Source organism: Gambusia affinis, linkage group LG01, assembly GCF_019740435.1.
Source record: "Gambusia affinis linkage group LG01, SWU_Gaff_1.0, whole genome shotgun sequence".
NCBI lineage: Eukaryota > Metazoa > Chordata > Actinopteri > Cyprinodontiformes > Poeciliidae > Gambusia > Gambusia affinis.
Genome location: NC_057868.1, coordinates 21,127,350 through 21,152,277, shown reverse-complemented (window position 1 = coordinate 21,152,277; position 24,928 = coordinate 21,127,350). Strand labels below are relative to the sequence as shown.

General features: G+C 38.6%; 1 protein-coding gene across 4 annotated transcripts; it reads left to right on the top strand.

The window, feature by feature from the left end:
* Positions 1 to 528: 528 nt before the first annotated feature.
* LOC122831812 (solute carrier family 26 member 6-like) lies at positions 529 to 23,986 on the top strand. Of its 4 annotated transcripts, none has more exons than XM_044118315.1 (20): positions 529 to 819; positions 3,233 to 3,372; positions 7,002 to 7,141; positions 7,503 to 7,613; positions 8,485 to 8,660; positions 9,832 to 9,996; positions 10,076 to 10,228; positions 10,304 to 10,386; positions 10,472 to 10,619; positions 10,703 to 10,816; positions 12,937 to 13,014; positions 13,478 to 13,573; positions 14,480 to 14,586; positions 14,850 to 14,919; positions 16,268 to 16,360; positions 18,323 to 18,445; positions 18,579 to 18,725; positions 19,896 to 19,950; positions 20,668 to 20,813; positions 22,630 to 23,986. In XM_044118315.1, exons 2-20 carry the CDS (start codon positions 3,245 to 3,247, stop codon positions 22,651 to 22,653), a joined length of 2,157 nt encoding a protein of 718 aa, XP_043974250.1. In that variant the 5' UTR covers positions 529 to 819; positions 3,233 to 3,244; the 3' UTR covers positions 22,654 to 23,986. The 4 variants fall into 4 exon arrangements, with proteins under 4 accessions (XP_043974250.1, XP_043974258.1, XP_043974241.1 ...); XM_044118323.1 differs by lacking the exon at positions 529 to 819 and adding an exon at positions 2,342 to 2,564; XM_044118306.1 differs by lacking the exon at positions 529 to 819 and adding an exon at positions 2,586 to 2,815.
* Positions 23,987 to 24,928: the final 942 nt, after the last annotated feature.

Genomic DNA, 24,928 nt, shown 5'->3' with positions numbered 1-24,928 from the left:
TTGTAGGTGCCTTTTCTGACTCCCAAGGCCACCTTACACAGTATAACATAAAAACAGATGCTATATTTAATACACAGTAAAAATAAGTACAAAATAGTTTTTAAATAAGTGCTGTTGTAATCATGCTCAAACGTAAAAATATATGTACACCCTCATGGATATGTAGTTAAATATTTTTAATAAGGCACATTCCTTGCAGCCATCATCTGGCTTCTTGCACAGCTCCGGGTGGATATTTGTCCACTCTTATGGGAGCTGGTAGAGGTCACTGAGAGTGCTTGGTAGTTTGGTGAGGTGCTGCTTTTTAAGCAGGGATGTTAAATCTTCAACAAGGTTGAAGGTCTAGTCAGTTCTGGAAGGTTAACGTTTATTCAGTCCAAAAACAGTTTTTGTTTGTGTTTGGGACCATTATCCTATTGGGAAACCTCGTGGTGTCAAAGTTTCCCTCATTTAACTTGAACTGTCACCTGTGACACAAACTGAAATCTTCCCAGGACTGGAAACTGCCAACACACCAGTGTCAATGTTAGGCAGAGCTACGAGTGGGAAAATTACAAGTGCTGGAAGTCGACTCATGCAATTATGGGACGCTAACGTGGGGGATATTTTTTAATTTTTTTTACTCTACAGAAACAAATCCAGTTCTAAATCAAATCAGCACGAGCCAAATTCAAAAAGTCATAGGGCCACATTTACTATCCAAAAGAAGAATTTAAACTGACCAGGAGTGCTGAGAAAACTCCAGAACCGTCTCCTCCTCATGAGGATGCAACAGAACTATGCAGCCACCGGTGCAGAGTTTGGTTTTGTAACCTGAAGGTGAGAGAGTATAGTGAATGCAGAGAGAGATTAGGAGTTTTTAATAATGATTAAAAAAAGAATAAGCTAATTTTGTCCACCACATACAGGACAGACATACACTACAGTTTTTTACAAATATCAATCGATGAGCTTACTTGCTGGCAGGTAAGCTTTTTAAGCTAGTTCGGTTACAAAGCTAACTAGTTCTCAGTTAGCTTTTTAAGAATTATACTACTATTAAAATCCATGCCTCATTACCCAACTATATTTTTAATCCTGATGCACATCTGTTTCTTTATTTGAAAAAAAAACAACAACACACAATTAAAAAGAAATACATCACTACTGAATTGTAAATAACCCTTTAGATGTTTTCACACATGCTTGCTCTGTGACTGATCATGAGTGGACCTGAACTGAACAAGATGTCTCAATGGTTGAGATGAACCCCTTGAAGACGTTGATCATTAACCATGTGTCCATTAAACCTTTCAATCATTAAGGCTAATCATAAATTACTCAGTAAACATTGTGTGCTTGTGCATTCATGCGGCCTCCGTGGCAGCGTCGGGGCACTGGTGAAACTCGTCATGAAACTGATGTGGAAACTTGGAGTAAAAATCTCTGGCTAATTTTGAAGAAAATACAACGTGACCTTTGAAACGTGTCTGGCCGATAAAAGAGTTTACAGTGAACATTGTTCCAAATGGCAGTCGGCTTTCTGCATATTCAGTTTGCAAGTAGAATTTAGTGATATTAATCCTTCTCTCTTGGAGTGGATAAGTCTAAATCCTGTTTAGACAAGCGGTGTCAGTTATTTAAAAGGCTTGTCCACATTCCTTCGGCGCAATCGTAGAAACAAATGAGCAAGGACATCATTGACAGGAGGGAAATTACACGCTAATCATATCATAAATAATGACGAACAGATAAAACACTTCTAAGAGCTTTTGCATAGTTGAAAGAGTGCTTGATAAATTCTACAGATCCGTGTCCTGAAATTCACATCTATTTGGTTTACTTTTGCAAATTTTTTCAAACAAAGTCTTTGCATCATGTGAGTTATTGAAATTTTGAAAACTGGGATTGTCGTTTTAAACAAGCAGTGTGCTGACTCATTTAGTTAGTAATAAAACACACTCACACTTAAACACACACCCACACCCACGCACACACACACACACATTTGCGTGGCTATCTTTGTGGGAACTTTCCATTGACTTCCATTCACTTCTGCAACCTAAACCATATCTTTATCCTAACCCTTACATACCTAACCTTAATCCTAACCAAAACTCAATTCACACATTAGTCATAAATCAACCCCTGACCCAAAAACAGCCCTTGTGAGGACCAGGCTTTGGTCCCCACAATGTTGTATGTGTCAGAAAAATCGTCCCCGCAACATATTACAAACAAACAAACACACACACACACACACGCACACGCACGCGCACATACACACAACGTGCATGGACAACAGTTACCTCTGCCTCCTCTGTTTCCATTTGTTCTTTGCATTCAAAGAACTTTGCTCCGACTCTCCTTAACCAAGTCTGGTGTCGTATCAGTTCTCTGCTGAGGCACTTAAGCCACAACAGGAGAGCAGCTAGTCCACAGGTGTACAAGTGACAGCCTCGAGGACATTTAGCTTTGAGACTCTTGGAGCTGATGGACAACTCTGCAGCAGACTGAGTTTGTCCTCCAGGAACCATCTCTGCGCTCAGGCTGGATTTATTCACCACGAAGAGAGAAGTGCAAATGTATGACTTATGAGGGAGCCTTCACTGGGGGAAAATACACATTTAAAAACCTTTTATTAAACTCCTGATTATTTTTGGATTTGGAGCTTCTGAACAGAAAGCCAGACTAAGCATCAGATAGAAATATTTATATTAAGTAGCAACAAACCTGCATGGTTGTCATCAGTTTCAAAGAAAACCAGGATTTGTGTCTAAGCGTGGGAGCTGAAGATTGGAATTTTATTTTTGTTTTTTTACTGAAATACACCAAGGTAATTATTAGTTGTATTTTTTTATCACAAGTTTGAAATAAAAACCTGCATTTTAAACTAACCAATCACATGCTGGGGTCTCGAAAAATATTTTCTCATATTTTGATGCAAACCAGTCAGATAAACCTTTAAAAAAAAAAAAAAAAAAAAAAAAAACTGCTTTATCAGCTGTTCTGATCACCTTCAGAAGAAAATTTTTTCACCAAGTTACATAACTTCAAATTCAAAACAGTGAATCAGTCAGAAACAATAACTCACTCATAAAAAGTCAATCAGTCACAGAAAAGCCTCTCAACTGTATTTATAAAAAATGACGAGGAGCTTTGATCCTTTGACAGCATTAACAATGACATATGCCTCAATACGTACGGGACCGCCTCTAATGTTTTCCAATACTAATTGAGAATTTGCTGGCAGCTCATTGGAGCCATGGAGGAAAGAAGACGAGCAACCTACAGAGTCAACAGGGACGTCCTGGACGAAGGCGATCTGGATGAGATGGGAGACAAGAGCGACACCAAACCGTCGCTGCGTGACAAAATAAAAGACTCAGTGAGGTAAATCCAGGCCATTGCTTATTTCCCTCCCACGTCAAAAAGCACATGTCCACTTAGAAGAACTTTAAAATAAATGTGTGACAAACAAATTGAGTGAAAAATACAAAGTTTTAAAAAGCAGGCACTTTTCAAATTCTTAACAAATTGCTTTCTTTTGCCCGTCATACTTATCAAGTGGTACATCCTCAGCTTCTTTAGTTACTTCAGCCTCATCTGACTGTGGGTCAGGGTTTTAATAAATTCATAACTCATTTCGACCAATAATTAAATAAAACTGGAAACAAATTATTAAATATTACTTATGTAGAATATGTACATCTTATTCTCACTAATAACCGTCTGTATTTTATTTTACAAAACACATATGGAAATACTAAAGGTAATTATTTCATGGTCACATGAATTAGTTTTATTTTGCGAGCTGCATTCGTCAAATTTAGTGGACGTGGTTTACTACTCTGTTCATTTGAATAGGTCTGAAGTGGAGCTGCAGTGCCGGTTAACCAATCAAATGCTGGGGTCTGTTTACTGAATTATTTCATGATGCATTTCACCAGTAGTTGTTTGGGGCCGCTGGTCCAATTGGACTGTCTGCCACCGGGTTGGAGAAAAGGTTTCACTGAACCTTACTAAAATATGAAATCCCTTATTAGAGCCTAATGTCGAAGCCTTTATGCAAGTCAACATTCACACACGTGCAAGAAAAGAGCTTTTAATTAGGAATGAGCTGCTGTCAGCATAATGTGTGAAAGGGTTAAATAGAAAAAACGTAGATTTATTCTGCATGTGAAGTTCTGTGATTCTGTCACTATGTACAGCTTTCAGTCAGTTCAAGGTTTCACCTTCCAAATATGTTTTGGTGTTTTCAAGGTAAACTTGCTCCAATTAGCTTTGGCCTCTCAAAGTTACAGTGTCCCGTGTTCTCAAGAGGAACAAGAGCAGAAGAAAAGCTAAACACCCTTGTTTATCTTTTAAAAATTATTTTTATGATGCTTAAATAAATTGTGAAATACCTAAAAAAGATTTTTTTTGCCATTCATTATGAAAACATTTTATGAAGTGAACTCATTTGTTCACATCATAAAAGTACTTTGACTCTTTAACACTCAGAGAACTACTTTCTGCAGTAATAAATACAGAAAGCAGCAATAAACACACGTGCTTGTGGAAAACATATCACATGGTGGGTCTCTAAAAATAAATGCAGCTGCAAAGTCACATGTTCCCGGAATCACAAATCCTGCCAAGTGAGGATGTGGAAAGTTACATTTGAATCAAATTCCCCAAGTTTGGTGGAATATATGCGGTTTACTTAAAACTAAAGGCGTCGAGTCCTTCTAAAAGAGGGAAACATGACGAGTCAACATCCCAAATGAGCTTGAACACAAAGACGTTTCCACACTGTAAAATGTAAAAGTAAAGTGTACTCAAAAAGAAAAGTGACCTGAACTCATTCCAGCTTACTCTGTTGACTATACTAACTTAAACTTAGCAAAGACAACTTTCTACTGAGGCAAGTAATCAAACTCATCAGCAGCAAGTAACCCGAACTTGGAGTTATGAGTGAGCAAAACGCATCTGCATAACCAGCAAAAACTCGCATCGCTCGGCAGCTCTCGTTGAACGCATGCGCATTGGACACTGACGGTGGGCGTGTTTGAAAGAAACGCCAAACTGTCAACAATACGGGCGGTTGCTGCAGCTACGCTTGGTCACGGTAAGTCCCACTGTTTTTAGCAAACTTATATTCAATTATCTCGTATAAGATAATCGTAAGTCCAGGTTTTGAGGTTAACTTTATGTGTAATGATTTAGCGATGCCTGGGACTAACGTTAGTCGAAAATATCATGTTTATTTAGTGGCAACAAGATGGAGCGGCAGAGCAAAAAAGCTCTCCAAAGGAAAAGGGATAAGGATAAAGATGTTGGCGGGTTAAAAAGCCGCTGTACTGTTATAGAAGGCTTATGATGAGTAGACTGCCATAGGTGGGACAGCTGTAAACTGTAGGAGAAGCAGCCGTGATGAAGAAGTGTAGGGTCACCAGATTTGGGTTTCTGAAAAGGAGGACACTTTTTTGTTGGCGGGGGTAGAATCGGCGGACACACATGCGCAAACGGGGGTGGGGGTAGAACTAGGTAGCACAAGAATCGTAGCACATGTGTGTACATGTGCTGCCGATTTTGCCATACAAAGAAACCTGGAATGGAGTAGTGGAACGGAGTGGCAATGTAATCACAATGCACTGTAAGCTATGTAATGTGTTTTGAGGCAGTTGACCAAAATCCCGATTTTAAATTCCCCGGACATTTTTTAGGTCTGAAAAGTAGGACATGTCCGGGAAAGAGGACGTCTGGTCACCCTAAAGAAGTGTTATGTTGATATGTAATTGTGGTGTTGCTTCTATTGTTGTTAGGACTCACAAGACCCAGAGGTGTCTCACACCCCATTGGGATCCTGACCATCATTCCTGAGGACAGGCAGGCCTCCACTGACTCACTGCACCTCCAGTCTTCAAGTACTGCCATCATTTTGGAAGGAAGTCTTGTCATGAATGATCTTGGAAATCTTCCACATGCCATGTGCTTGCTCTTTGGACTTATTTATTCTCTGAATTTGGAGTACCCTCAACAACTGAAGTACACCTTTGACTTCATCCAAAGGGTGCTTCTCTCACTTGGACATAAATCCCTAAAACCAAAAATACAATCACTCAAAAATCTTCTGATGCAATGAGTGAATGTGATGTGACATTATGGATCAACGTTGATACCTTTACCCTTATTGGAAAAGTGATTTTTATTTCTTGTTTGATTCTTTTTTGTTGGAGAGAGCATCATTGCACTTGCAGACTACTAAATGGTTTTATGTTAATGAGGAGAAACATTACTTCACTTCACTACTTCATTATTTACTTTATCAATGTTATGATAAATGTTGGGCTCTAGTATTGAGAATTGAGTTTTTGTTACACCAGTCAACAAAGACATTTAAGCAGGGATTCTCAAAGTTTTAAAGACTGAGGGCCATTTGAAGGATTCAATATTATATTGAAGGCTACGCTAGAAAAAAGTCATGTCATTTTTCCCTAAAAAGTCTATGGAAAACTTTGTTTCCAGGTTAGTGTGTATGTAACCACACTTGAGAACCTTGTATTTAAGGTAAACTTGTTTAATTATTAAACATTTTTTTCCATTCAAATTATGAGTACTGCTTAATTGACATAACTCACAATTTGAAGTAGTCATAATTGACATTTTATAGTCAACTTTACTAATGATTTTGAGTTAACGGCACTCAAGTTTACTGCCATTGCATGAGTTGTCTGAATGAATATTTTACAGTTAACCCAATTAATGATTTTGAGTTAACGGTACTCAGGTTTACTGCCTTTATCTGAGTGGTCTAAACATAGTTATTTTTAGCTACTTTACTTGAAGATTTTGAGGCAATCGGTTTCCTAACTTTTTTTAAGTAAAGTGAACTTATTACTTTTTACAGTGCAGTTAACTTGGGAGCAAATTTTAAAATTAGGTACTGGAAAATACTTCATGGCCGATATCAATGTTATGTTCTAAATTTCTTGTTTGCTTTTTTTCTTTTTTTCTTTCTGTCACTTCAACACGCTCAGGTGTACAGGACCCAGGGTGAAGAACTGTATGCTGGGGACGTTTCCTGTTGCAAAATGGCTGCCTCGCTACGCTTTCAAAGAAGACGCTTTGGGTGACTTGGTGTCAGGAATCAGTGTGGGCATCATGCAGCTCCCACAGGGTGAGACGGAGCGCCAGTGGGTGTGGGTGGAGGTGGGGCTGGTTGCAGAATCAGAAGGGAGAGACTGAGCCATAAATGATTTGTTTATGATGGTAAGTTAATTAGTAGCAAGGCAGTAAATCTTTTAATAAACAAATCAAGCTTTCTTTGACTTTCTTTTGGTTTGACCTTAAAACAGTCAGTTTTCAGCACAACCTTTCCTAAGTGAGCCCTGATCTTTTAACTCATTTTGTGCTGCATTCACGTTCTTGAGATGAATTGGGTTAGAGCTCAATTAGTTTCTAGAACCATAAAAAGTATTTTTCTTCAAGTCTTAGGATGACAGAAACGATTATTTCTCTTTGTCTTTGCATCCCTGTAGGTATGGCCTATGCACTGCTGGCGTCTGTTCCTCCTGTATTTGGTCTTTACTCCTCCTTCTACCCCGTCCTCATCTACTTCATTTTTGGCACGTCGAAGCACATCTCGATTGGTGGGTTTGTTGTACTGACCCGTTAATTTACTTTTATAACTGGCAACTGATCCAATTCCCAGAAAAAAATTATCACTTCTCTTCGAACTTGACAATAATAGCGAGAAAGTTGTGATTAACCAAATCTATTTTGAAACCGATCATATCTTGAAGATTTACCACTTTCTATTCTATTGCAGCAAAAAAACAAGGTTGATAAAAGGAATATTTAGGGACTTAAAAAACATCTGACGCATCCAAAGTTGGACTGGAAGAATGCAGTGATTGGTAAAAGTTATTAAAGCAGGAGTTCAAACCTAAGCTATTGATATGTGTTAGTCCTTGTTAATTATTTGGCAGGTTTATTTTGCTTTAAATGTTGAACAAATAAACAAGCTGCCTTCTCTTCGTATTCATAATATTGAAATGTTCATTTGAAAACAAGATATTTGACACTGAAGGTGGATAAAATCTTAAACTCTGTCTGTAGGGACACATGTTTCTTGATTAAATCAGCTTTGGGGGAGATGACAATAAAGCTTGAATAACTTCAATATCTGTTATGTTAAAAAATTATAGGGGACTGAGGCTTTCTTTCTTTCTTTTTAGAAGAGAATGAAATAATCTAATCCCTCAAGTTTGCTTTTAATCATTCCCAGTTGGTGGAAAACGACACCACTGGGGTCGGACTGAGCTGGTCAGAGTGGGTGGGGAAGATGGATGGAGCTAAATTCAAGACAGTCCTGGAAGAAAACCTGTCAGAGGCTACAAAACACTAGAGAATGAGGTTAAGATTGATCTTCCAACAGGACAACAGCCACTGATAAAAAGAGCCAGAGCTGCAATTAAATCGTTAAGATCAATGTTTTGTAATTGTTTCATCCTTCCTCAGGAACATACGCAGTGATGAGCGTAATGATAGGAGGGGTGGTCGACCGCCTGGCACCAGATTCTAACTTTGAGATCTGGGACAATGTGACCAACTCCAGTGTCATCGACAGCGTTTCCCGGGATCAAGAGCGGGTCCGAGTAGCTGTTGCAGTCACTTTTATATCGGGCTTGTTTCAGGTGCGTTGTAAAGCATACATTTACATATCAGTGAATGCTGGACCATAATTATCTACCAGCGCCATCAGCTGATGAAATGCTCCCTGTAAGACACATGTTTTAAACAACACAGTTTAAAACACTTCATAGACTCTAAAAATGAGTACTTATACTGAGTCTACAGAGGTAAGAGTATTTATCCACAACGGGACTTGATCGTCTAGGAGAGATTTCCAATCTGACAATCAGAGTCAGCATGAATGCAACATGTGAACTGAACCAGTAGATTTTTGTAATTAACAAGTAAAATATCCAATCTCTGCGCATGCTTAGAAATTTGATGTGTAAAAGTAGAAATGCCCCAAATTATTGAGAGTTTAAAAATTATACATGAGCAATTATATGTTCTTGTTTTGGATGAAAGGTGAAGATCACAGGGGCTGCACAGTGGCGCAGTTGGTAGAGCTGTTGCCTTGCAGCAAGAAGGTCCTGGGTTCGATTCCCGGCCGGGAATCTTTCTGCATGGAGTTTGCATGTTCTCCCTGTGCATGGTGGGTTCTCTCCGGGTTCTCCGGCTTCCTCCCACAGTCCAAAAACATGACTGTCAGGTTGATTGGTCTCTCTAAATTCTCCCTAGGTGTGAGTGTGTGTGTGCATGGTTGTTTGTCTTGTATGTCTCTGTGTTGCCCTGTGACAGACTGGCGACCTGTCCAGGGTGAACCCCACCTCTCGCCCGGGACGCAGCTGGAGAGGAACCAGCAACCCTCCCGACCCCATTTAGGGAAGAAGGGTGTAAAGAAAATGGATGGATGGATGAAGATCACAGAACAACTCCTTTCTAGAAGAACATTATCTTTAGGAGAAAGCTGTGCAATTTCAGGAAAATTTAGTGCTTTGAATGTCTTTTGCCCTTGTACTACTAAATATCTCACCAATTGGAAGACAAATGGGGTTGAAAATCACCAAATTGCCACATCTTGGTTGATTCAAGGGCAGAAAATAGAAAAACACGAATACCCTATAAGGATCCTGAATCAAATTTTTTTATTTAAACAGTTCCAATAAACATTAGAACAGGATTTCAACTTAAAGTCTTCTAACCCAGGTGCAAGCAAATCTGTGTAAACGTGAAAAAACATTTGCAAAACGTCCTGATTGCAGACATTCAGATTTCTGTTTGCCATGTGTGCAGATTCTGCTTGGTTTGGTCCAGTTTGGTTTCGTGGTAACTTACCTGTCCGAACCCCTCGTCCGAGGCTACACAACGGCAGCTGCCATACACGTCATTGTTTCCCAGCTGAAATATTCCTTTGGTATCCACCCAGATAGACACAGTGGACCCATTTCCTTGATTTATGTAAGAAAAACCACTTTTATTTCTATATGTAATGTCATAACCTAAGATTATATGACAATCCTTTGTTTTTCCTTCTCAGACGGTGCTGGAGATCTGCTATCTCCTTCCAGAGACAAATATTGGCACATTGGTGGTCAGTATCGTGTCCATTGTCGCCCTCATTCTTGCCAAGGAGCTCAATGCATACTTGAGTAAAAAGCTCCCTGTCCCCCTGCCCATGGAGCTACTTGCTGTAAGTACAAAGGAAGGTTTGTATCACTTAAAACACTCATTAGGCCATTTAATTGATCCGTTATGGTCTTTCTAGGTAATCATAGCAACAGTTATCTCTTGGCAAGTTAACCTGGAGGAGAGATATGGAGTGGATGTAGTGGGAGACATTCCCTCTGGGTGAGGAAAACACATACACTACATGGCATCTCTGTAAGAGGAGTGTGTAATGTCTCTTCTTCTCTCCGCCGACTTTGTTTGGCAGTCTCCAGCCACCTGCTCTACCTGCTATGTCCCTGTTTGGCCAGGTGGCTGGGGATGCCTTTGCTCTCGCTGTTGTAGGCTATGGCATCGCTATTTCCCTGGGACGAATATTTGCACTCAAATATGGCTACAAAGTGGACAGCAACCAGGTAACGTGATGAAGGATCGATCAATAACGTCTGATGTGTTTCGCTGTTGACCACAGTGTATAAGCCAGGTTTTTTTGTTTTAGGAGCTAATCGCCCTTGGCTTAAGCAATTCAATTGGAGGAGTTTTCCAGTGTTTCGCCATCAGCTGCTCAATGTCTCGCTCTTTGGTTCAGGAAAGCACCGGAGGAAAAACCCAGGTTGGAATGCATGCCTCGAATTCTACACAACTTCTGAAACAGAAGATATAAATGTTACATTAGCATTGGTTCATGAGAGACTAGTTACTGTTTTGCTATTTTCTAAATGAAGTGGAAACTAAGGGTCGATAGAGCGTGCATGTTCAGTGACATTCTTGAACCACAGCGCCGTATAGTGGCCTGGCATGACAACTACAGTGGATTCAAGGCGTCTTGGCGGTGCCGTGTAAACGCGGAACTTTTCCCCAACCAACATCCAAAAATACTCGCAGTTTCCAGACACCAGTCTCTAGTAAAAGTAACCAGCAGACAGGTTTGAGCCATAGAGGCCTCTCCTTGTGGCTTGCAGGACTTAAAGGATCTGCTGTTAGTACCAGACACAGAACTCATTCGGCAGTCTGTTGGAATATATCAGAATTGCTCTTGCAGCAAAAGGGCAGGGAGGGGCGACCAAGCATTATTATAGAGGTGGTCATAATGTTGTGAGATTTTACTGATGTTCCATTCAGCTCCTTCAGAAATGAAGCTAAGATCTAGAGACAAAATGTGCTTGTCTCTAGCAACGAGTAACAGAAGAACAAAGCTAGTAATGAACAGTCAAATGGACAAGTTTGTTTTATAAAACAATATGATAGATTTAACTTTAACATCAATAACTTGCCAAAACAGAAAAATGCATGAGTCACATGAAGAGAGGAAACACTCTAGATCTAGAAGAGAAATGTTTAAATATTTACTTCTTGCAGGCTGTTGTAACGTGTTTAGAAAGGGATCTGACATTCTGCTGCTATAAACAGAAGCAATACCTTCCCTGACAGAAGAAAAAAAAAGTCTGTGCCTGGTTTGCAGCACACAATATGTTGCCTATTAGAGCCTGTGAACAGTGTTCATTACAGACAGCACTAGTTAAACAGTGTCGCATGATAGCTCCAGATATGTTATTCATTCCCTCTTCCATTTCAGGCCATTGAAATTCTACTTTGACCTTTGACCTCTGGCCTCTCTTCACCTCTTGAAGAGAGGTGAAGTGCTCCATTGCATGGAGCACTAAATGAATGGAGCACTAAATGATGCATTCTTTAATTTCTATACGTTTCTAAAAGAAAAATACCACTTTCTATAGATCTTAAACCAGTAGCACCAGTAAATGTTTCCGAAACATCTTTTGATTTACAGTTTCGAGTTGATCTAAGTGCTTAGGAAAGTTCAATAAGTTATCTATGTCTTCCCGTTTCCCTGTGGTTAGAAAATGACAGAATCTGACGTCCTGTAGCCACAATTCAAAATGGGAAATAGAAGAAAACATGCTTTTTAAAAGAAGGCAGATGTGCTGATGAGACATTTGTAAATGGCTACAAGAAAACAGCTACATGCCTATCCTTCCCATACGCACATTCAGACTAGTAGTTAAAATAAATCAATCAAGTTTGTTCATTTCAGCAAGAAGACAGTTCAAAGTGCTTTACATCACAAAAACACAAAAATTAAAAGTCATTGAACACGCGTTGTAATTTGTTAATGCCATCAATATACATCAAAATGTCGGTCGGTGTTTCATTTAAACGACTAAAACACTCGAAATGGTGGCAACCAAAGTTAGATGAGGGTCTGAGTTTATCTTTCCACCACGTAGAGTGAGGTCAAAAAATATGTTAAGATACATTTATTCAATTGATTTTTACTGATTTTATCAGTGGATACAACACAATACGTCACCGCCTTATTCACCTGAAGTTCAATACCGTTATGGAAAGTATTAGCTTCTTAAATTAAACTTGAAACACATTGAAGAAAAAAAATTCCCAGAAATGTCATCCAGTATTTACAGTTTGTCTCCTTGACAGATTTAAAAACGTCTAAAGAGCTCCATCAGTCCTACTACTGTCTACACTTCACCTTATACCAGATTCATGTCATTATTAACCAACCAGCCCCTTTGAACGAAAAAACATGAACATTTACCGATGCTTCACTAATTCTTCTCCCTCTTTCAGCTCACACTGCTAATTGCTGCCCCATTAATCTCTTTAAAGTCACTCTCTACTGTTTTTCCTCTGATCTTTTTCACTTGACATCCATCCATTCATCATGTGCCTGTGTTCCCTTTCCGTTCGCCGCAGGTTGCTGGGGTTATATCGGCAGTGGTCATCCTTTTCATCACTCTCTGGATTGGATCTCTCTTTGAAGATCTACCCAAGGTATTCGCATGTGTGTTCGCACACACACACACCCACACACACACACGCATACACCCCCACACACACACACACCCCCACACACACTGTGGTGAACACACACCCAAAGCCATGTAGGAATGTGTTCAGAATTACAAGGCCCGCTCCGAGCCCGGCTCAGAAGAGATTTACCTCACAGCTGGGGATTGTGCTCTAAAATGCAACCAGATTGCTCAGGTTTAAAGGTTTGGGATGCTTTTATCCTGCCCAAATGCTTTTCACTACGTCATCTAATATCCAGTTAGGTCACCAGTTCACGTTCATAAAGCCTGTCGGTCCTTTAAAATCCTGAAAATAAACTTTAATGTCTGAGTTTATGTCCAAGTTACCTTTTAGTGGCTCTTTAACTCCAGTGTTGATCTCATCAAACCCAGTTTAGCACACCACACAAATTGCTCTGTTTGATTAATTTTAAATTTTTTTTCAGGCAGTGCTGGCTGCCATCATCTTCGTTAATCTCCATGGCATGATGAAGCAGTTCTTGGACATCCGCGCTCTGTGGAGAAGCAATAAAGTCGACATGGTGAGTGTGCCAAAATGTTGGCAAGGAAGATGTTTATTAGGAAAGACAGATTCTTTTTTCTTCTTTCTCTTTTCATTTTGACGAAATGTTTGCATTTTTTGTTATTTAGTCTCCATTAGCAATATATTCTCACTCAAAACATCTCTCCTGCTTTTCTGCTAGTTTAATGTAAATCCCCAAACATCGGCGTTTAATGCTTGTTCACTGAACCATGCTGAAAAAAATCCCCTTCGGGAATTTCTTACATATTTTTTGATACATGTAAAATGTTTTATTATCAAGAATATTAACATCAAAGTTTTCAAATCATAATGTTATTTTTTTAAACGAGTCTAGTCAAAGTCTAGTCAAAATCTTAATTTTGCAGTTTTTGAGCCAACCAGAAGATCTGCAGGTGTGCTTCTTGAGTTTAACATCTCACACTGATGGATGGATATTTTTCGTTCAGGACTTTCTGCTTGTGAACAGAATTCATGATTCAGTGAATTATGATAAATCATTCAGATCCTCAAGCAGGAAAGCAGCCCAGAACCCTGACTCTACAATGAACATGTAGATGTTTGACGTTTGTAAAACAATGTGTTAGTTTTATGCCACAAGTAATGGTGCAATGTTCCAGTTTAGTCTTGTCAATTCATAGCATTTCAGCGACTACAAAGGAGTTTTAAGGGAAAACATGAGACATGTCTTTGTGCTGTTGTTTTTTTTTTTTTTTGATTACCAAAAACTTTCTTATGGGGGCCATCTTTGCCGAAGCTCTTTCTTGTTACACGTATAACACTTCATTTCTGTACACAATAAGGGAATCAAATTTTTCTTGATAGTTTTTGCTACTAAAACCTCATACTTTACTATACAGCCATTGTTTTGTTTTGGGTCCTCACATGTAATTCTCTGTTTCTCCAGCTGGTCTGGGTGGCCACCTTCATCTTGACCGTGTTGTTGAACCCTGACCTGGGACTGGCTGCTGCCATCGCTTTCTCCATGCTCACTGTCATCTTCAGGACACAGCTGTAAGGAGATCTTGTTGCATTCGTCTACATGAAGAAGTACAGAGTCTAAATACACGAAGGAGTAGAAATGTGACACTTACTGAGAGGGTCTTAGCTAAGAGGTAGTAGAGGAAACACTGAATGTTTTTTTCTCCTTGTAAGCCACATGATAATATAGATCTAAAATTTACCAGGCACTTTATTTACATTCACAACATGATTCAATACTTTATCAACATGAAGTGCAGTTTGGCAATCACTTCTTTGTTTTGTGTGTGTTTCAGACCCAAGTACTCTCTGTTAGGACAGGTGGCAAACACTGATATTTATAAGCCGGTGGAAGACTATGATAAGGTAAATTATAAAAACCTTTTGACATAATTGACATATTGAGATTTGGTTCATAAATTTAGAATATATATAAAAAACAAGTCAGTGCAAAACTAACATTTATGCATGGAAAAAGTCAGTACTGTAACTTCTATGTATTTGGCCTGTTTGTATCTTGTGAGTCTATTTGGCACAAGACATCCAGCTAAGATATTTTAAGAAACGAGGATATATTTTTAATGATTTTATTTTACATCTTTATTTATCCATGTAAAAATGTTTTAATTTTCTTTCCAGTTTCATTTTCGTGCTGATATTTGTCTGTGGAAGGAGATATAGGCCAACCTGATCAGTTTAATCTGCTTACTCTTTTACAATACACTCACCAACCAATTCAGGATTTTGATGCCTAAATGCAATGAGTTGCTGCTTCTGTGATGCATTACATAGCCAGTGGATGCAAGTAGTTTTGTACTTAAATGTTGCTTCATGTGTCTCACACAACAAAACCCCTCCGACTTGTTATAATTGAGAAGAAGAATGACAGGTCTTCCAGCTAGTAGTGAAGAAAGGACAGAGAGAGGGATGTTCGAATGGCCCTGTCAAAGTCCAGAGCTCAGCAAAGTTGGGAAAGATCGGGTTTTATTGTTTTTAAGCATTATTCTGTTGGACTGTATACAAAATTTTCACACTATTCTATTTTTATTTATCCATCCATCCATCTATTTTTTGTTTACCCTTGTCCCTAGTGGGGTCAGGAGGGTTGCTGGTGCCAATCTCCAGTTACGTTCTGGTTTAGAGGCGGGTTCATCCTGGACAGGTCGCCAGTCTGTCGCAGGGCAACACAAAGACACACAACCATTCACACACACACTCACACCTAGGGAGAATTTAGAGAGACCAATTAACCTGACAGTCATGTTTTTGGACTGTGGGAGGAAACCAGAGAACCCACCATGCACAGGGAGAACATGCAAACTCCATGCAGAAAGACCCCGGGCCGGGAATCGAACCCAGGACCTTCTTGCTGCAAGGCAACAGCTCTACCAACTGCGCCACTGTGCAGCCCTATTTGTATTTATAATAAAAAGATAAATAAATAAATCTATAAACTGACAAAATGTGAAGATCCTGATTGGTGTTAATACTTTTTTAATACACTTTAGCACCTCATACGCATTCAGCTTCACCACCAGATTCAAGTTACAAGCTATCACTTCAAGCTCAGTGGGACAACAACCAGATTGCATTTGCACAAAATATTGTGCAAATATTAGATATTTGCTGCAATATTAGCTTTAATGTTTAGTCTGACATTAGTTGGAGCATTTACTAAATGTTTCTCTGTGTTTACCTCATTAATTGATTTTAGGCGAAGCAAGTGCCAGGAATATTAATCTTCCGTTCCTCTGCCACCCTCTACTTTGCCAATGCTGAGATGTACCAAGAAGCTCTGGGAGAAAAGGTGACAGCAACAACACAAACACAACATTAAAGCGACACTCCGCTCCTAATTCAAAACTTGGCTTCAAACCCTAATATTTTAAAAAGTGACGACAAAATATGCTCTCTTTTTTAAATTTTTTCCCTGAAGGAAAACGCATAATCATGCATGCTGATATATTAATGTGTCTGCACCCAAAAGCAGTATCAGAGTCACGAGTGCACCATGACGGACACTAAGCCCTGATTTAATGAACCAAGCAGACTCGTATGCACACACACACATACACACACACACATGCAACATGCAAGCAAAATAGAAGAACTAGCAGCAGCTACAAACCATCTTGTCACATTTTTCTGTGCAATCAGCTTCTCTTTTACAAACATCACTTCTGACACACTAACAACAGATGAGGCACGTTACCGTTTTCACACATCACAGCGGTGACAGACATTGTTAAAAACGCCATCCCTCTAATTTCTCCTCTTTTTAAGTTTTTCCTCCAACACCCCATCCTCTGCCTCCCCCTCTTCTTCTTCTTCTTCTCCCTCCTCATCTTCATCCTCTTCCTCCTCCTCCTTCTTTCACGTCTCCTTGTTGCACATGGGAAGACAAATCGAGGGAACGTGGACAATAGATGCCAGCAGACGGGAGCGGAGAGGGGTGCAGAGACTGAATCAGGGAAGGAGATAATGGAACGTCTCATTCATTAAAATGTCAGCATGTCAAAGCCAAAGTATTTCTCTTTTGCTTTCTTATCTCGGAGGCACTAATATGAGCTCTCATTGAGCCGTCATGCACAGGCTGCAGGGATTGTTTACAGGGTGAGAAATCACCACCAGACAAATCCTGGTCCGGCTTTGGTTCTGGACAACTCAGTGGATTGGAGATAATGGAGGAATTTAGTGTTGTTCACAATCTGCTTTCAGGGGCATGACCTGCAGAGGAGAAGTGATTGCTTTAGCATGATTAATATCTGAAAATGACAATTTCATCGTCTTTTCCATAATGAATGAAAAATGCGAGAAGAGAGATGATGGTCTGCACAAAGAGCACTTGAAAGCTAATGAAGCATAATTAGCGTCTATGTTTAAAAATCTAATTAATAATAAGCTTTCATTTTGATGAGAAAAGGTATAACTATTCCTACTTGTATATGACTGATTGCTGTGTTTGGGCTTCTTTTGGGCATAAAACCTTTAATGTTTGCATTTATTCTGCCTCCCATCTGTCTGCCTGAATTTGGTTATAAACTCAACAACCTCATGCATACTTAAAACGCTCACATTCCTGCAGGACACAAAATACAAAATATCAGCAGGCGTTTTCCTTATTGTTTTGTTCTAATTCTTCTCCCAGTTTTTATTTGTTCTAAAGTGTAGCTTCAAATTTATGTTTATCCATTATTACTTTTACCTTGCATGTTGCAATAATTCCTCCGGCACCTCTCCTGAACTGATTCAAGTGATGGGTGTTGAAATCCGCCAACTACATTTCCTGTGCGAATGTAGTTGGTAGTTTTGCAAAGTTTTGTTGATAAAGTCGTTTGAGTTGAACGCTTGAACCAGCAGGAGCAACAGAAAAGACTTGGTTAAACTTGTATTTCAGGAAATAAAAATGAATGAAACTGTTGTGCTGGACTAGTGTGGAGAATACTTCAGTTTCTTACATGAATAAAACAAGGAGTTAATGTTATGCATATTTAATCCTCGCATTTATTTTCAGCTCTACTTTGTGCTGTTGGTTCAAGTTTTTATTTGTGCCACTTCAAATTCTGAGGGCTGCTTTAAAGGAGGTTTCTTCCTGTCATACAAACAAACCTGGTGTGTGTGTCTGTTTATTCTGGTGTTGAAGTCGGCTTGTTGGATTTCTCTGGACTGATATATTAAAACCTGTGTTCTGTTGACTTATAATAGATCTTGCCTATCAACGGAGCTTTTGAAATAAACTTAGGATAATTTTCTTTGCTGTTTCTTTTAGAGTGGCATGGACATCACTAAAATCCTGTCGATAAAGAAGAAACTGGAAGCCAAACGAAAGAGGCACGAAAAGAAACTGGCCAAGAAAGCGAAGAAAGAGCTCAAGAAGAATAAAGCCGACAAGGTGAGCAAAAGCTCAAGAGCAACTCTTGGAGTTTCCCCAGTTTGAAATTTTTTTGTGGGAGATAATTGATAATTTATCAATAATTTTATTTTTTATTTTTCACCTTAGCAGTGTTGTGTCTCCTTCCATCCAGCAGGAGGAGCCAAATTCAGAGCACCAGAAGGGCATCGCCATCATTGACGTGGACAACGATCCTGACCCCTCACTGCCAAGGGTCATTATCCTTGACCTGAGCCCTGTGAACTTCCTGGATACAGTCGGGGTCAAGACAATTAAAAGCGTAAGAAAATAAGACCCGAATGACTGCACAAAGGCAAAATATTGATTATTAAGATATATTTTTAAAAATTAAGCAGCACATAAGATCGTCACCTCCTGTTGAATTCTTAAGAAAATCTACAACTTCAGTTTATTTAGCCTAGAATTTCTTGGATCCATAAAGTTCAAGTTAGAAAAACTAGAAAGTCTAGTCCTCTATTGGCCAAGTTCTGTCTTTACTCTTTAGAAACTTTTTTAGAAGTTTTCTTGCCTGTATTTATCCTCTTATATCTCCACAGTAGACGTCCATGTAAGATCAGAAAAATAAGGTTGAATTTGACCACATAAATAAAAATGAATCCTTTGTAGAAAGCTGGTAGGAATTTCTGATTGACAGAATTGAAAGATGTAAAAATTAACCACTGTTGTATTTTGTTATGTTGTGACAGACAGACTGACTGACTGACCACCCACCAGGTCTTGTCTACACTGTTGCCAACTCAACGACTTTCTTGCCATATTTAGTGTTATTTTAGACAAAAAAAGAAAATCACCATCATCCAAAATTGCAATTGGCAGCTCAGGGTTTTTAAAAATTGGTCATCAGTGATTGGCCAAAAAACTGCAATCAGTGCACCCCTTGTAATCACTATTGAAAACCAATCAGAAATCAGAACAAATCCAGAGGTTTCTATCTGTATGAACTTCATAAAGCTTGCTAGTCACACCTTTGCATGAAGTATCTTGGGATTTGATTTAAATTTTGGAGTAAAGCCAATGTGAAATATTCCCATGGCACCAGTCTCTTGCTGAAAATCCCAGCTCTTAATTTTTTTTCAACTCTCTCCTACACACTCAGCAGCTTCACTGCAGGCAGTAGCCTAAGCAGGATCAACCCTCCTAGTACTAGAAGACGTAATTAACATAAACAGCCGAACATCGGAGCAAGCAGCCTAGGGGAGCATAAAGGTTCAGCGTGAAGAGGTTCCCGGGGATAAATGCTCAGGGCAGCATGATGGAAACACACCAACATGTCATATATTCTCTAACTTTAAACCAGCATTTTTCATACCTTTTGTGAAGTATACTTTATCAATTCCTTCAGTATTTTCCTGCCATTTATACTTTAAGTCTTCCAGTTACTGTGAACTGGGTTAAATAAATGATTCAGACATCTGTGCTTCGGTTTCAGATTCAGCGAGACTACGGAGAGATCGACATTGAGGTTATTTTAGCTTGCTGCCAAAGTAAGTCCAGCCTTCGGGTTTTGTACTGTCTGTTACCAGAATACAAACCAGTGCTATCACAATCAGGACCTAAATATCTGTAGTAATTTTGGTCAAATTGAAAGTGAAAAAAACTTTTTTTTTTTTTTTTTTACATAAATTGCATTGGTGTGGTTTCTATAGGAGACTTTGTCAGCATGCAGGGTTTATATTTGGGTTTCTCTTTTGTTAAACTATAGGAGCATTTTTTTTTGCTGTATCATTATAAAATAAGCATTTCCTTAGTGAAATCTGGTGTGTCAGTGTGATTCTCGCAAATTTACTCCTAGTTTATATTTCGATAATGGTTGACAAATTCAGACCTAATTTGTTATACAGAGAAAAAAGCCCACGGATCTCTGGGGGACAAACAATCTGCTGGTGCAGAAAGCTGGGAGCCATCCAGATTACTTCAAAGGATCAGCAGCACTAATTAGCCTGCACCGAGCTGATAGCACTTGATAAGAAAAACGGCTTATTTAAAGTGTTTAGCCCTACAATAAAGCTGCCAAAAATATTCTTGCATTCATAAAATATAGTGCATTTCACTGAAGACAAGAAAAAGCCTCCCGTTGTTTGTTCTCGTCTTAACTCTGCAGATTTTCTTTCTGCTGCGTCCTTCTAGTTGCTCTGTGCTTTTTCAGCTTCTCTCGCTTCTTAGTGCAACGTTTGAGCTCTGAATGTTATCGTTGTGCCTAGGCGGTGTGGTGGAGAGCCTCCAGGCTGGGGGATTCTTCAGCAGCAACGTGACAAAGTCCTGCCTCTTCAACTCCATCCACGATGCGGTCCTGTACTGTCAGTCTGCAAAAACAGAGAATCAGTATGATGAAGTACATGAACAAGACGTAAGAGCAGGCGTTCACATCGACCGACATTGTGTCCATCCTGAGGCAAAATGGGTTAAGAAAGAAAATTGAAACTATGTATAGGAAGGATTTTTGTAATTTAAATAGAATATTTTCTCTCATAAATTATCTACTTTCCTTCTAATATACATATTACCTAAAATATTTCAAGTACGACTGTTTTAAGGGTTGTGCATAAGACGGACATGACACTGTCATAAAGATAATACCTGTCATAAACATGAATGTTTATGACAATTGTCATGAAGTGTCATTTGGTAAATAGTGTCCCTTTTAATGCAAAGTTGCCTCTTTTAATTGACTTTTAATGTAAGTTTTAATGTATATTTGCATAAAATTTACCAAATAATGCTAAGTTGATACTTTTGAATGCATATTTGCATTAAAAGTGTCATTATTTAACTAAAAACACTTTATGACCACAGTTCTAAACTTTCATAAAGACTCCTTCATGTTCATAACAGGTGTTATATCATGTTTATGACAGTCACATGTCAGTCTTACGCACACCCCATCAAATAAAGTGTTACCATTTTTCATTACATTTCAATACTAAGAATCATGTCAAAATATTACTTTATGTAATTCTTCCAAAGTTGTTGATGTATTATTACTGTCTCAGTTTGTTTGCTAAATTCACCATTTTTGTTTACAGGACAGATTTTTTTGTTCTTGTAGAACTTGAAGGTTTGTTGACTTTAATCCCCAGCTAACACAAGACTAAAGCGAGGGACTGTGACTCAGTTCCTCTTAGCAGTTTGTGTTACAAAACTGATGCATTAGGTTTCTCCCCATAAACAGTGATAAAAATACGGCCCATTTGCTCGGCCCTTTTACTCATGCCATGTCCAAGTGGCTTGACCGAGACTGCAATTTAAACACACACAACCAATGTGCATAATTGTATTTAAATGGGGTTTGATGTTAAATTACTCATGCTTCCCCGTGCACAATTTAGCAGACAACCTTTGCTGTTTGCTGGAAGATTGCTCTTCATTCCACCTCAGACCAGGATTGCAAATATCCTCCCTGAGTTCAGCACAAACACACAAATAGCCTAGTTAAAGGCTCACGTTGGCTGGGTTTGCATTTGTGCTGATCTCCTCACATTTCAACACCTGTGAATTCTCCCCTGCATGTCTGTGATCCTCTTTGAATGCAAACGCTTTTGTTTGTCCATGCTCTGTCTTGTGTTTATGTTATGCATGTGGCCTCATGTGTCTGTTATGACAGAGGAATTATGCAAGAAAATAGATAAATTAATAAAATAAATGACAATCGATTTGATTTACACCTAGAACAGCACTGAAATAATTATATGTGCGTGCACATGACAACAATGAGAAGAAATAGGCAGATTCAAATGGGAAGATCATTGCTCAACTTCACATGCAAACCATGCCTGTGTTTCTTTCAAAGGCAATATGAAAGAGACACACATATGGTGTTTTGTGCAATAAAATCAGACATATACACATCCAGACATATAAAAAAAAAAACAACTCGCAAATAGTTACATTTACTTCAAGGGCTCGCTATTAGAAATGCAGTTTAAAAAGTTCAAAACAACCCAAGAGTGTCAGATGATGATTTAAAACTTAACTCCAACCCATTACTTCAGAGACAGTTTCATGCTGAGTCACAATTTCAAGCAGCAGCTTCGGTTTTCCTCCTCATTAAACTCTGAGATCAAGCCGACTGAGAACATATTTTAGAAAGTCAAGTTTCCTTTTCCGTGCAAGGACTTTTACTTTCTCAGCTCCCAATTTTTTTCTGTGTCCTTCTTGCTTCGCAGGAGTTGAAAGAAACACATTTCTGAGTCCTGAGAGAAGTGATGAAGGATGTTATGGAGAAGAGACAGACACTCTGCAGGAGGATTTTATCCAGAGAGCTTCGGAAAAATCTGGGACATCCTCTTTTGGGAAACATACCGAGAAAAAAATCTAAAGCAAAGATTTATTTTTTTTTTTCTACAAAATGTGTTTGCTTGAAGTAACTATATTCAGCATCATTATATTGTACTAAGCTAAACCTACATATATTTGTCCATGGGTGCTCACATTTGAAATAAGTGTTATTTACTGTTCTGTATGTTGTACATATACTGTATTGATCAGAACATCTGGACCAGAATTTGTTTATTACTTAAATATATCTTTGTTTCTTCTTACAAGTACACTAACGTGTTGATTTTTAATCTCTAAATAAATATTAGCAAACATATGTTATATTTTTTTAAAACTGCTAATTTGCACTAATTACAGGCCAAATCGGAAAATCGGGCAGCATGAGAGAAGAGATTCCCTCTCAGAGTGACGGAAAAGCTGCACATTATTTTAATTAAACCAATACGAAACTAACATGTGTTTCTGCACTTGGAGTTTTTTCAAATGTTGTCATGTTACAGTCACAAGCTTCAGTTTAGCTTATGGGAAAATTTTATGATAGACCAACACAACAAAGCTTATAATTGTGAAGTGGAATGAATATGACACATTGCTTTCAATTTGTTCTTTTCCCAAACCACAATTTGAAAAGCATGGCAATTAAATTCATTCCTCCTGAGACAATACTTTGTGGAAACTACAGATCCAACTGCAAGTCTTCTGGTCCACATCTCCACCGGCTTTGCTGGATATTTTATTTCTTTTTTCTTTTTGCAAAATATCTACAGCTCAGTTAGCCAGATGAAGAACCGCTTTGAAAATACATCTTCATACATGTTCTAGCCTTGCCAATTGACTTGAGGTCTGGATCTGACTATGCCAATGGATGGTGTCCCACCCCAGTCAATAGCAACCTCTAAAAGGGTTTTATTCCAGGGTTGTCCTGTATTTAGTCCTACTTATCGTCCCATCAGTGTTGCTGAATATAAAGAATCATGATTCTCTCACCGGCATGCAAGTTTTCAGTTTTCCGCAACACACATTTTGCAGCTATCGGCTAAAAGTTCAATTTTGGTTTCATCCAATCAGAAGATCTTTTACCACACATTTGCTCTGTTCCTTACATGACTCGTGGCAAACTCCCGATGGGATTTCTAATGGCTCAAAATGCCAGATTCAGTGGGTGGATGACTGATCCTTTCAACAGATCCACCCAGTTGAGCTGTAGATCTCTGCACTGTCCGAATTTTCCAAAACATGGTACACCGTTTTATGAGCCAGCTCTTTTTTTGAATGTTTCATAGCTTTTATGATGCAGTTTGTTTACTGACGATCTCTAAGAAGAATCTGGTAAAAAATAAATAAATAAATATTAATTAGGTGACTTCTGATGGGAAATGGCTTCACAAGAATCAGAATAGAGATTCAGAATCTTTAGGTTATTTATCTATTTTCAACAAAGTTGTGCTTCTATTTCACAACTATGGTTTCCTTTGAGCTGCTCTAACACAAAACGACAAAAAGCATGAAGGTTTGTGGCTGTCACGTGGCAACATGTTCTGTTTTCATTCTGTCGATTTATAAGAAACAGCATCACATGTGGCGAGAAGTGATAAAATGTGACTGAAAAATGCTTTAGCTAATCTTCTGTCCTGGATCAATTCCTGATTTTTTTTTATGTTTCTGCATGCAATTAGAGGAGCGGAAAGAAAACTTTCTATTTCTATTGTTCCTCAGACATCATTTGCATGCACAATGTTTTTTTGTTAATTGAAACCAGGTATGATGAGTCATTCATTATTGGGAATGAGAACACAGTGAATCATAAATTAGTAATTTTGAAACAAATGGATGTTCCATTAATCATCCCAATTAAATGGCATTTAGACATTTCTCTGCATTTTGTTTTCACGGTTTAATTTTATAATAAATTCTTTATTCTTTTGCTCTTGACATTACCATCAAAGAGCGGTTCAGAAAGTTTTCAGCTAGGTGTGAAGAACATTGCTGCTCTTGTCTAAACCAAAATAAATAACAGGACTTTTAGGAGATTATATATGCAGTGAGGGAAAGTCGTTGAAAAGTGGTGCATTAAAAGATAAAAAATAAAGGAGAAGAATCCTTTAAAATCATTGCATTGAAGTGAGAACTTAACCCAGTAGAGGTCAGCAGAAATAAGATTTTAAGGTTGCTGTCCAACAGTGACTG